Source organism: Hippoglossus hippoglossus, chromosome 4 (genome assembly GCF_009819705.1).
Source record: "Hippoglossus hippoglossus isolate fHipHip1 chromosome 4, fHipHip1.pri, whole genome shotgun sequence".
In the NCBI taxonomy this organism is placed as follows: Eukaryota; Metazoa; Chordata; class Actinopteri; order Pleuronectiformes; family Pleuronectidae; genus Hippoglossus; species Hippoglossus hippoglossus.
The window spans coordinates 6235633-6248428 of NC_047154.1; the positions used below are offsets into that span (position 1 = coordinate 6235633).

The 12796-nt window shown below is 44.2% G+C and overlaps 1 protein-coding gene across 1 annotated transcript in view; it reads left to right on the forward strand.

Moving 5' to 3' along the window:
- The window catches only part of nhsa (Nance-Horan syndrome a (congenital cataracts and dental anomalies)), a 63153-nt gene that overhangs the window by 47936 nt on the left and 2421 nt on the right, over window positions 1–12796 (forward strand). The window contains exons 2-7 of the mRNA XM_034582512.1: window positions 3296–3448; window positions 4789–4922; window positions 5545–5607; window positions 7344–7536; window positions 9159–9290; window positions 9864–12713. Of these exons, the coding sequence (XP_034438403.1) occupies window positions 3296–3448; window positions 4789–4922; window positions 5545–5607; window positions 7344–7536; window positions 9159–9290; window positions 9864–12713 (3525 nt within the window). The remainder of the gene's footprint in view (window positions 1–3295; window positions 3449–4788; window positions 4923–5544; window positions 5608–7343; window positions 7537–9158; window positions 9291–9863; window positions 12714–12796) is intronic.

Sequence of the window (12796 nt, forward strand, 5' to 3'; positions counted from 1 at the left end):
TTTTCTTTGGCCTCATTTGGAGCGAACAGCTGACCACTGCTCTTCCATTAAAGGGTTTCCCCATATGGACTTCTGTGTCCATGAAAACATCTTTAAAGGGCCTTTGTGCATGAATGCTTTGTTGCACAATCACAGACTTATGCCACTAAAAGTCAGAGATTTCACTGAGCAAGGTGAAAGGAAGTACTGAGTGTGTTTTTTTTGGCCGGAGGGAAGCTAAGAACCGGCCAAAGAAAAAGAGGAGTGGAGCCGGGCACAGAAAGGAGAGCACAGTCTGTGTCCCAGTTGTTGTTGTCAGATGTGTTTTTAGTTTGGAGACCTTGAGGGTGTCTCAGCAGGGCCAACAGTTCATATCTCAGCAGGGAGGCAGGGAGGGGCGAGGCTGACAAACACTGTCCCGGGGATCACATCACCACTCACTCACTAAGTTTTCACCACAATACACAACAGATATGAAATCATAATCAATTTGTCGTACTCTCTCAGATATGAAATATTGTGGGGGCTGATGGCCACAAACTATATCTGATACACACATCGACTGATGATGAATTAAAGATAACACCCCAATAAATGAAATAAACAGATGTAGATGCTTCCATACAGGACATAAGGGCTTACTGGTGTGAATGATACACTATGACATCCACAGTCACCACATCTCAACCCAACTGAGCTCCTGGTTGTTGTTTTTTTTAATATTGTTGTTTTTGCATGGTAGGAATACAAGCTGATATAGGGAGATAAAGAGAACTAGAGAAACAAGGCCCAGCAGTCCCCTTATGAAACCACATTTAAATTCACTAGATCCATATTTTTATTCGGATCTGCACCAAATTGCACAATCTCATAAATATCAGTCCCCTAAACATGCTGACATTTTTTTGGGGAGAAATCACTGAAAATGTTGACTCGCAATGTTAAAGAAAGTGAAAAAATGATGATGCCCCACCCCTCCACAAAATGTAATTAATATCGACTGAGTAGTTTTTGCATAATCCTGTTGACAAACAAACACATAACGTCCTTGGTGGAGATACAAAAATAGATAAATTAAAATTACACACACACCCCAAAAAACACAGCATAGTTGGAATCATAATCCACGATCAGCTGCCACCAGGATCCACGATCATAATTGTAGCGTATTGGGGGAATTTTGCTTATTTTGAAAGGTGCATAAGAACATTGATACCAGACTCATGTATTAATGATGAAGCTGACTGCCTGAAGCAAGGCAAATGAATGATGTACCAGCACCTCTTAAGCTCGCTGACAAGAAAAGCAGGGCTACTCCCCAAATGTTGATCTGCTCCTTGATGAGTTCACCCCCAAAATCTACGTTTTCAGGTCAGCGGGGTCACAGCAGAGAGCCTTCAGATCACTCTGGGGTGTTTTACGGGAAACGTCAAATTGAACAAATGGCCTCATGGGGATTGCATGCATGTTCCCTGGAAAAGGACCAGTCAGAGAACGCACAGAAGGTGGGCTGCTAAACAAATCACCATGCAGCACGTGCAGCAGACTGAGCTTCTCTTCCTCACCTTTTGGTAGCTGCGATCAACAGATGAACTGTGTCTTTTCTGAGTGAAAGAGAATGAAGGTAGCTCCTGGCCGGACTACAAAGCAAACTTTGGAGCGAGTTCAGCCAAATCTGCCTCTCAGCATACAGTACATCTGGGGGGCAGTTCAGATAGACTGTGCGTCAGAAAAGCTGCCAGGTCATTCACAATCCTACAAAAGTCAGCCAGGTATGAGAAGACTGGCAGATGTGTTTGTCGGCTAAAATGTGGGCTCAACAGTTTCTAAGAATATTCCTGAGACTCTCCTACACATGTGTAAAACGCTCTTTCACACCTAAGTCTGAATCTTTTATGTAGTTAATTATCTGAATGTCTGACTGTTGGACTGATGTTGCTGTATTACATCAGATTTTGTGACTTTGATCCATCTCTTGGACTTTTAGTTCATGGATACAAGAGTAAAAGTTCAGTTTGGGAGAGACAAAGGAAGCGTGATATTTTCAGGGCGAGGGGAGGACAAACACTAATGCCGTTTTCAGACATGAGCTCCGGAATGTGTCCGCACAATTGGGTCTGGACTTTTTCCGCTTTGCCTTTCACAAATGCAGCAGGAGATTTTCCACTCAGCCATGTTCACAACTACACAGAAATCTCGGTAGTTTTCAGGTGAGGGGTGGTTCAACATGCAGAGACGGGATGTAACGTATTATTTCTGCGATGGATATCACGTGTTTTTGTTTACATCACATCGACAGTGGAATCGGCCCGTGTCGTGTGTTAGAAACGTTATCAAACCCCCCCCCCACACACACACACACACACACACACACACACACACACACACACACACACACACACACACACACACACACACACACACACTCGTGGTGAATACTCTGCAGAATTTCCTGCTGGGCGTTACATCGGTGTGTGTGTCACATGCTCATTCGGACATTCTCTGGAGTTTTTGCAAGCAACACCCAAACAAACAAGCTACAGCATAAAAACAGCTCCTTTTAAACTCAAACCTTTCCTCCTCTTCCAGCCTCTGTGTGAATCATGTGTAACCTGAGAGCTGAGCGTCTCTCCCTCTGCGTAACCTAAGGAGGTGTGGGGGGGAGCAGTGACATTAGTACAGGCACTGGTCAATGTTTAGAGGATGAAAGTCACCGTATCAGGTTGCATTGATACCTTTTGTTTAGCAGCAGGTTCTAGCATTGCATTAGTAAACAGGCTAACACTGGATCTATTGCTTTCTCTTTCGCAGGGCTCAGATCTTAATATGTGGCAGAGCTTTATGAGCTTATTTCAACCCAAAACAGTTTTGAACGTTCAGCCACTCTCACGGCACCACACTGTCGCCATCATGGAAAGCCCATTAGTTCCATTTTTCGGAGTCTGCAGAGTTCACCTTAATGATGTTAACCGGTGTACGACCACAAAAATGCCAGAGTGGAAGCTTTTCTCACCAGTGCCCATGGAGCTCAGCAGGCTGCCCCATGTCACGAAAGCATGTTGCTTTTCCATTGTAAACCAGAGGGTGCACATTATTTACTGTAGATCCAGTGACATGTGCCAACCTTTTGTTATTAGGAACGATATGTTATAGTTCTTGAGGTGCTAACGTGAGCTGAATGTGCGACTGTTCCCCCCCAGAACAGGAACAGGTTAATTCCATCATATTGGCAGTGAGCTTGAAGTCAACATGTGTTTGCTGTTTTTCTTTTTTTTCTCTTATTTACCGTCTGTCCTGCTCTGTCTCTGTCTGGCAGCGGTGTCGAACCTGGATGTGGAGAGTAAGCTGACGACACATTACCAAGCTCCGTGGCACCAGCAGAGGAACATTTTCCACCACTCCACGCGGCCAGTATGTGTAGAAGAGCTCCACAGGCAAGCCAACCTCAGCCTGTGGGCCCTGCACCGAGGTGAGACCCCCAACACCTCGACACAGAAGAGCTCTGACGTTTACTCTCTATCATTCACAATCAAGGGCACCTCTACATTTGTAATTCTTAATTCCAGTCAATGACATTTTCTCTTACTTTGTATCTTCTATTATCAAAAAACAACATGTGCTTCCCACCATAAACTCCCACATCTTATCATAGATAGAGTATACTATCATTTTTGTGTTGCTCTGTCCTCTAGTGGACATAGCTTGTATTTGCACCCTGGATGGAAGATGAGTGCTCTTAGATGACACATATCAAATGTGCTTTTGCAGGGGTGGACATAATAATAACAACACCTGTGCAGTCAATCATATGTGGTAATAAGTTTGGTAATAGTTTGTGTGGTTTTTGTGAATTTGCTTTTTATGAGTTTGTCAATTCCCACACATGGACAAATTATAAATTATAATAATACTAACTTTATTTGTAACTTAATAATAATCTATTATAACACTGTTAACTACACATATAATAGACTTACTTTTCTACCTACTTCATCTTGAACAATAAAAGCTTGACAATTGCAGTATTCATAGCTGACCTATTCTACTTGCTTAGCATTGTATTGTGACCACTAGAGTGTTTGTAAATGTACCATTATACACTTTTTACAAACATATGTTATAAGTGTTTATGTTTGCTGATTGAAATCTTTGTTCAAAGTTTTTGGTTCAAATGTAAAATATCAAGCCTCAAATACATATATCATTGTAGGAATCTTTGCCAATTTTCTTTTTTATATACATCAATCAGTCTATAATGGTATTAGAAATTATTGAACTCTCTAATATCGGTATCAGCATCCGCCCCTAAATATCTCTATTGGCCAGGCTGTAGTGTCCACCCCTTTCATTTCTGGCCTGGGTTCCCATGTTTTCCCAATCTGAAGGTAAATTTATAGATATTTTCAAGTTTTTCTTGTATTTTTCAAGTCTGTATTAAAACCACAGCCCAAGTTTTTGGTCAGTGTTATTGTCAACAGAGTTATAGGGGTTTCTATGGCTCGGGAGGTAGAGCGGGTCGTACACTAACCAGAGGGCTGGCGGTACAATCCTAGTCTCTCCCATTCTACGTGCCAAAGTGGCCTTGGGCAATATACTAAACCCCAAATTTGCCCCAGATGGAACAAAAAACATTAGACACTGCACTGTAAAGCACTTTGAGTGGTCATCAAGTCTAGAAAAACGCTATATAAATACAGATCTTTTACCATTTAGTTTGAAGACAGATCTTGGAACCAGTTCCAACCAAAGAGCATTGGAAAAGTTACACACGTCATGTTGTCAGAGTTTCACATGATCCTATTGTCGCAGATCACCAGAGCAGACGATCGGGCAGCAGGGAGCGGAGAGTCACCATCTCCATCTCAGCCGTGCCCCCGATGCCCAGGATCCCTTCCCCTCACATCATCAAGAGACAAGAGAAAAGTGGCACGAATTTACCCACGGTGAGATGCACAAGACATTTTGTGCTTTTTAACAACTTAAAGGAAGTCAGGGAGCTATTTAATTCAATTATATTTCAATATTTTACATTTATTCACCTATAATTCAGTTTTTATTTTTGCTGAACAAGCATTTAACTGTATTCACATGTAAGTGGAGAGAGTATCTTCAGTGTTTTTTAAATTCTCTGTTCCTTTTCTTTTTTAACTGAGATTTTATTTGATGAGGATGAATGACATTCTTACTATATATGCACAGACGTATATCGTATTGAAGGAAAATTCACATTTCTTCCCCACAATCAGCCACGAGATACAGCTACACAGTTAGCACAAACACAGGTAAAGAAGTGTTTCATGTTGTGTGTGCAGAGCACGGTTGTTAAAGGTTCACATGACAGCTCTGGGTTTTTATTTACTTTTCATCAAACATGCAACATTAGTTGCAAAGGAAGTTTTTTAAAACCCAAATCATCAAAATAATGTCACAGTCCACGTGCTCCTCCTCACAGATTTTGTTGTTGTTTTGTTTTTTGTTGAAGTATTTGTTCATGTCATAAACCTCCATGTTGATTTCTGTCATGTGTTTTTGTTGTCCTTTTTTTATTTTTGCCCTGTAATTCAGTTTGAATCCACCCGCTCCTCCTCCCCTACCGAATGTTGTCACTTCTCTCCCTGGAGCAGAAAGGTATTGGTCCCTCCCTCCCTCGTGGCTCCTTCTAACGCTGTATTTCACAACTCCTCTACCTGTTGTTTTACTCTGTCTAATTTACATAACAAATCTCTTCTTAAATGCATGCCCGCTGAGTATCTACCCAGTTTGTAAAATGGGGGTACAAGTTTGCTGTGAAACTCTAATTGTCCATGGCTACACGTCAGACATTTACATGCCCAGACAGTTGTTGTCGGGGTCCGTGTGACGGTTTGCAGTATGTGCGGAATGTGTGCGAGGGCCACAGTCACAGCCCGGCAGCCTGGGTTTCTCTAATGATAGGGTTGACTTCTCGAAGCTTGTGCCTGTGATTACCCATGATTCCTCTGTGCTGCGGTTTCTGCAGTGCACACATCCCTGAAAAGAGCTGACAGCCTCCTGTTTCTTTCTCCGTGCTCACCAAATATATCATGTTTGATGCCCGCTGTGAGACCGAAATGACGCCGTGGACAGCGCCAAACACTGCCCCTCCTTTTTTCTCTCCTTCTCATGCTGTATGTGTCCACTCTTCCTGCCTGTCCGAGATCGTCTCTTTCTTTCTTTCACTCCATCGTCTCGCTCATCCTTCCCCCTCTCAAACACTCCAAAAAACGCCTTTCTGTCCTTGAAACAAATCAGCTGTAAATGGTCTGCCCTTTGATTTCTCTTTTTTTCTATTAGTTGGGAGAAGTTTCCAAGGAAACTGGTTTCTTTTGTGGCCGGGGTTTTTGTCAGGGTCTCATTGGTCTGCTGGGAACAGAGAGCACAAAGGCTCAAGAACTGGCTTTAAATGGGGGTGGGAGGTTGTCGGGTTGTGGAGGTGGGAACCAGTTGAGCCTGAGAATCATTCCCAGTTTCACATGTGCCTCTCTGTAGGAATCTGAAGGTAAGACTTTAATAGACTTAATTCATTTAGCATGAAGGTAGAAGTTGCAGGGCATCTCCTGTATTTAAGCTGGGGAGCCTGAGGAGGCCCATGGAAAAAAAGGCTGTGGAGTCGTCAGAGGGGAGGACTGTGCAGTGATTGATACTGACGCTCAGAGGAATGCTGCTGTGAAGTATTTCCTCTCAAATATTTTGGGGAAACACACATAGGTGCCAAAGATTGACGAAGCATGAGCTAAGAGTTTCCAAAGCAGCATGTCGTGACTGGAAATGACTCACATTTCTGTCCTTTGTTGTTGAGTAAATGAGACATCGCTCTCACACAAAGCAGAATTAATGTTAAACATGTGTTGTACAGTTTTTACCAAACCTCTTAATAGTCTGATGTGTTTGTAAGCTTGGATGCAGTCAGGTGTAACAGCAGTTTCTGATTTGAACGTGTTTCAATTTCTAAATGTTTGTTTTTCAATTTGCATGAAACCTGATTCTTGTTCTTTTTGTTCTCTCTCTCTAAAGCATGTTTTTTTTATTCTCACTACTTCTGCACGTCAACATGAAACTCAGCTGATGGAAGGGCATGTTCATTGATTAACCTCTGCTCAGACAGTTAGCAGTCTTTGCTGCAGATTAATGTCAAACTAATCCTTACATCGAGCCTCCAGCCCTTTCCCAGACAAACACTTTTCACAGCACCAGTCAAATCCCTGACTTTAATCACTGCACTCTACACATTTCCCTCTCTGAAGCTGAGTTTGATCTTTATTTTGTTTTTAACTCTGCTGTTCCATTTCTCATGCAATGCCACCTAACCTTCACACCCTAACAATGCAAATATCCATCTGTTGCAGGCTGCGCCCTCTGACCCTGACACTGATGGGGTGGCTCTAGGTCACCGGTCTAAGTTTCCCATCCCTAACATCCCCTCCACCCTGGACAAGCAGACTAACTGGTCAGAAGCCTTGCCGCTGCCCACCCCGGAGGAACGATTGAAAAGCAATTCCCACGTCATCGCCTCATGTGTCATCCCCATTAATGTGACTGGTAAATTGAAAGCACTTTATGTTTTGTGTCTGACGTAGAGTCATCTACAGCTCCTCCGCAGAAATGCTACCTTTTAAACTCTTCTGTCGCTTCTCTTAAAGGAATAGTTTTACATTTTGGGGAACAAATAGCTTAGATGGGAAGATTCATAGCTGTCCCATGTGTGTGTTAAAATTCAAAGCTACAGCCAGCTGTTAGCTTAGCAGAAAGAGTGGAAACAGCTAGCCATGGTTTTTTGTCCAAAGTTTTAAAAAGTTTAAAAAACTAAATTATTTTTAATACTTGTTTAATCCATTAAAAAGTTTACAAATTACAAGTTTAATTTTTAATTCACATAGTTAGTATCTGACATTAAACCACAACCAAACTTTTTACATTGGATTTTGTGACCTCCGACATGTTAGCTGTTTCCACCTGCTTCCTTCTTAATGCTATGCTAAATTAAGCTAATCATCACCTGTCTCTAGTTTTAAGGCACAAAGACACAAGAAAAGCATTAATCTGTCATTGTCTAAATATTGGCAGGAAAATATCTCAACTTAAAATGATGACACTTCTAAACACACTAACACATTAAACCTTATTTATTCCACAGAGTCAACAAACAATATATAGCATGTTGATTATTTAGCATTTGAGGTGCCGGTAGGTGTATGTTTGAACATTCGACACAGCCGAGCCTCTATTAACAGTCTTCATGCTATAAGCTGGTCATGTTCATCATCCATCTCTAATTCAAATAATTATGTAATTCCTATTCACTGTTATTAAATATACACGATACAGATTCTCAGCCACTTTTGGCACCGTGCTATCGCTCCTCATTTAGCTTAATAATTACTATGCAATGCTTATTTTCCCAGCATTACAAAACACATATTAAATACAAATACAAAGATTCTCAAGGAATCTGTAAATTCTGCTCTTAATTAATAAATGTCATCATCATCAGCCTTGATTTTGCTGCAGAGAATCACTGTCAATGTGCAAGTCATGCTTCGAGCCCTGTTCACTGTCGTTCTCATGCTTTGACCCTTTGTGCCTGTGCAAAGAGCAAGTAGCTGCGACATGAATGCTAATGAGCTCTGTCCAATAAGTTGAAAAGATCTGCCTTGTGTTACTTAATCGCGTCCGCATTGACTCAGAGAAGAGTTATACACGGACACGCACTGAGCCAGAGACAGTTTAGGATTAAAAATGCACATTGTAAGCAAAGTCTAGCAATTGCTATGGTGCTGAAAAGCCTGACCTGCCATCACATGACAGTCATTACGTATGGTGAGGGAGAGGCTGGAAGACGAGGAGGAAACACAACACAGACACAGAAACAGGATTTTCTCCTTAGTACACACATCCACATACATTTCTTTTTATTTCTTTAGTTTACATTTAATCTGACAGTTTAGGCGTTACACCAAGAAGGTAAAACTCCTCTTTCTTACTCCAGGCACCAACTTTCTGTCTTAGAGCTCCATCAGGTCGCTGACCTCCACTCCACACTGTGACCGTTGTAGAGTGTCTGATTCAGTTATTTTTTTTCGGAGACAGCGTGAGAGTTAAAGAAGGAATCGCTGCAGTTGCCACTAAACAAAGATTCCTCAGATGTCGTGTCTCCGTTGCAGGGGTTGGCTTTGACAGAGATGCTAGTGTGCGCTGCTCGCTCGTTCACTCCCAGTCTTTGCTTCAGAGAAGGAGGAAGCTGCGGAGACGGAGGACTGTCACTGGCATTCCCAGACAGGTGCAGCAAGATTTGGGTAAGTTACTTCATCCAACTCTGCTTCAGAAACACACCTGATATGTGAAGATTTTGTGATAAAGGTACTGTTGTTGTAATTTACTGTAATGTCAGACATAATGCACGGTTCAGTGTTGAGGGTCTAAATCTCATATTGTGGCATTGTTTCATTGTAAAGGCAAATGGTGCTATAAGTAATATAAAGTGTTTCAGTACTATTGTGTGTTATTATCTAAGCCACATCAGTATATTGTTAAAGAAAATCTGACAGAGCAGCTATATGATGTCAACATAAATATGAAAGACATCAACCAGTGACTGAAGGAATATTTTTAGTCTGTTTAAAGGTATTTTGGGGCATTTCATGCTTTTATTAGACACTTGATAGTCGTGAGATGACAAGAAGTGAGGACAGAGAGAGAATGTCATGTAAAAAAATCTTGTGATTCATGATCAGTGCTTTAAACATTTTTAAAAATAAAGATTTTCATGAATAAAAATCAATAAAATGATCAAATCTAAGCCTTAAACTGGAGTTCTTTCCAGAGTTCCGTTGCATTTTCTAATGTTTTTCATCCACTTTGTCTCCCAGACTCTGACGACTCTCCAAGTTCTAGAGAGCGGACAGTGATCGTTCATGTCAGTCCAAACATCACTCCCTCTAATGAGGAGCTGGCCAGCCATTTCAGCACCAGAGACTCAGGTTGCCAAACTGAAGACTTTCTGATCTCAGGAGCCCCATCTCGCAGGAGGATCAGGGCCCAAAGAGTCCAGGGAGTCTCCCTCTCCCTCTCTTACTCTGCAGGCAACATCACCTCCTTGCCTGACAGAGCTGACGCCATGTTCACTGCCTCTGTGGGCGCACGCCTGCGCTCCAGGAGTCTGCCTCGAGACACGAGCAGGATCATGGATAACGGGCAAAATGACAGCTATGATGAGGAGGAGCTTTCCACCTTCGACCCAGAGAACTTCCTGCCTGTACCCGGGAAGTTGCTTCTGAAGGATGAAGAGGAGAGCACAGATGACCAGGCCATTTCTGAACACCAGTTGGGCCTCAAGTACAAGCAGCTCTCTGAGAGTCCAGAGCGCAGCTGGATGGAGAGGACCAGATCCCAGCTGCCCAGGAAGGTGGACATGGGCAGCTGTGAGATCTCCTCTAGTTCAGACACCTTCAGCAGCCCTGTCCATTCCGTCTCTGCTGCAGGGGTGCTGGCAGGCCAGATGGACCATAAGGAGGACCACCAGTCTTCTAGCGGAAACTGGAGCGGGAGCAGCTCCACCTGCCCCTCACAAACCTCAGAGACAATCCAACCTGCAGCCTCTCCACCTCTGACCGGCTCCTCACACTGCGACTCCGAGCTCTCCCTAAACGCCGCCACTCACAACAACGACGACTCGACCGGCTTCATGCTGGACCACTACCAGGGCATCAGGACCCAGCGGACGGGCTCCTTCTCCTCCACAGCGATGGACATATTAGAGGAAGCAGGGGTCAGCACTCCCATCGAGCAGGAGTGGAGTTACCCCCACTCCGAGATTTCGCGCCCACAGGACTTCAGCCCTGAGCCAAACAGAGAAGCAGAGAGCAGCCTAGGCTGCCCAAGCTTCACCAGCATGGCCACCTGCGAGAGCAGCTACTCTGACAAACCACCATCAGAGAAGGCAGACACTGTGTCCCACTACTCTGTGGACACTGAAGGGTACTACACCTCCATGCACTTTGACTGTGGTCTGAAAGGTAGCAAAAGCTTTACTTATAACTATGGCGCCTCTGGCTCCGACTGTGGCCTGTCTGACTTAAGTGGTCACATGTCGCTGGCGAGACGCTGCCTCTCTTTAAGAAAGCCAAAGGCGAAGCCGTCTCCACCGAAGAGGAGTTCATCCTTAAGGAAAATATGCAGTGATGGCAATATCCATGACAAGAAGGAACCAAAGATTACATGTGGGCAGCAACGTCCACTGTCTTCCAAGGAGAGGAGACTGCAGCTAGCTTTGTGCGGCTCTCCGGGTCTTATAGAAAACTCTGCACGGTCCAGAGAGCCCCTTGTGATCTGGGGGGTGGAGGGCTCAATCGATCTACCTGACCTAGGTGTTTTTAGCTCCACAGATACACATTCGTTTAAGGATGAGGGGGTCGTTCAGTCAGACTATGCAGATCTGTGGCTGCTGAATGATTTAAAATCCAGCGATCCTTACCGATCTTTGTCAAACTCAAGCACAGCTACAGGTACGACTGTTATCGAGTGCATGAAGTCGCAGGAGAGCTCAGAGTCACAGACATCCCAGCCTGGCTCCAGAGCCACCACTCCCTCACTGCCGTCAGTCGAGGGTGAGTTTAAGCTGTCCTCTCCAGAGAAGTTAGCAGGCCTGGCCAGCCCATCCAGCGGCTACTCTAGTCAGTCAGAGACCCCCACCTCCTCATTCCCCTCCACCTTCTTTCCCGGGCCACTGTCACCATCCAGTGGTAAGAGGAAGCCCAAAGTCCCTGAAAGGAAGTCTTCCCTTTCTTCCTTGTCCCTGCAGTCGCTGTCCTGCAGGGATGGAGCCACCTCGAAGAGAGACCTGGAGCTGCCTATAATCCCTCCCTCCCACCTCGACCTAAGTGCCCTTCATGGTGTCAACAAGGCCTCGGCTTACAGGACCCAGATTCAAATCCTTCAGCAAAACAAACACAAAGCTGCAGCGTCAGCCAAAGCTGCTGCAGCACCCACTTACTCAGAGGTGTTCAACACCCGCCCCCTGTCCATCACACCCACCGTGCTGCACTCAGTGCAGCTCCGCTCCTTCAATAAAGACACAGAGGAAAGTCACGAGGACAGAACAACTTTCAAACTGAAATGTCCGACAGTGAACTTGAAAAGCACACTTTCCAGTAGTAAATCATTAGAGCTGAAGAGTCCACTGTTATACAGCTCACATCCTCATTACACATCTTCGCAGGAGTTCTCTAAATCGATGTTTAGCTCTAATGAAGAGCTTACATGTGGAGAAGCAGCATGTCAGAGTGAGCTGAGGACCGAGCAGGACAAAGAGTCTTCTCTAGAGAGTGAGACAGCGTGCAGACTGCAGTCAGAGCCGTCAGCAGACGTCTGTGACACAACCACGAGCCAGGAAGCAGAGATGTGCAGAGAGTCGGTAGAAATACCTGCCTGCTCTGCTGACTGCAGCCCGCAGTCAGAGCCCGTATCACAACCGAGAAGTGAGCCCTCTGAAGAGCAGCTGTGTTCAACTCCCTCTGTTCTGCACAGTTCACCCAATGGATCCCACAGTCTTGATGAAGTGTCTGCTACTGACGGTCAATCAGAGTCGATACAAGAGAGTCCAATCAGCAATGAAGATTACAAAGAGGAGGAATGTGACTCATCAGGTGTTTCAGCAGAAAGTGCCTCCCAGGACGGGAAGGACGAGTCCACACCAGAGACAGAGGATTACTTCAGTAAAGGTATTTTATTGGGATCATGCACAGTATGAGTTGTGACATTTATCTTCATGTATAGCAGAGCGTTAAACAAGGAAACCAGTCAG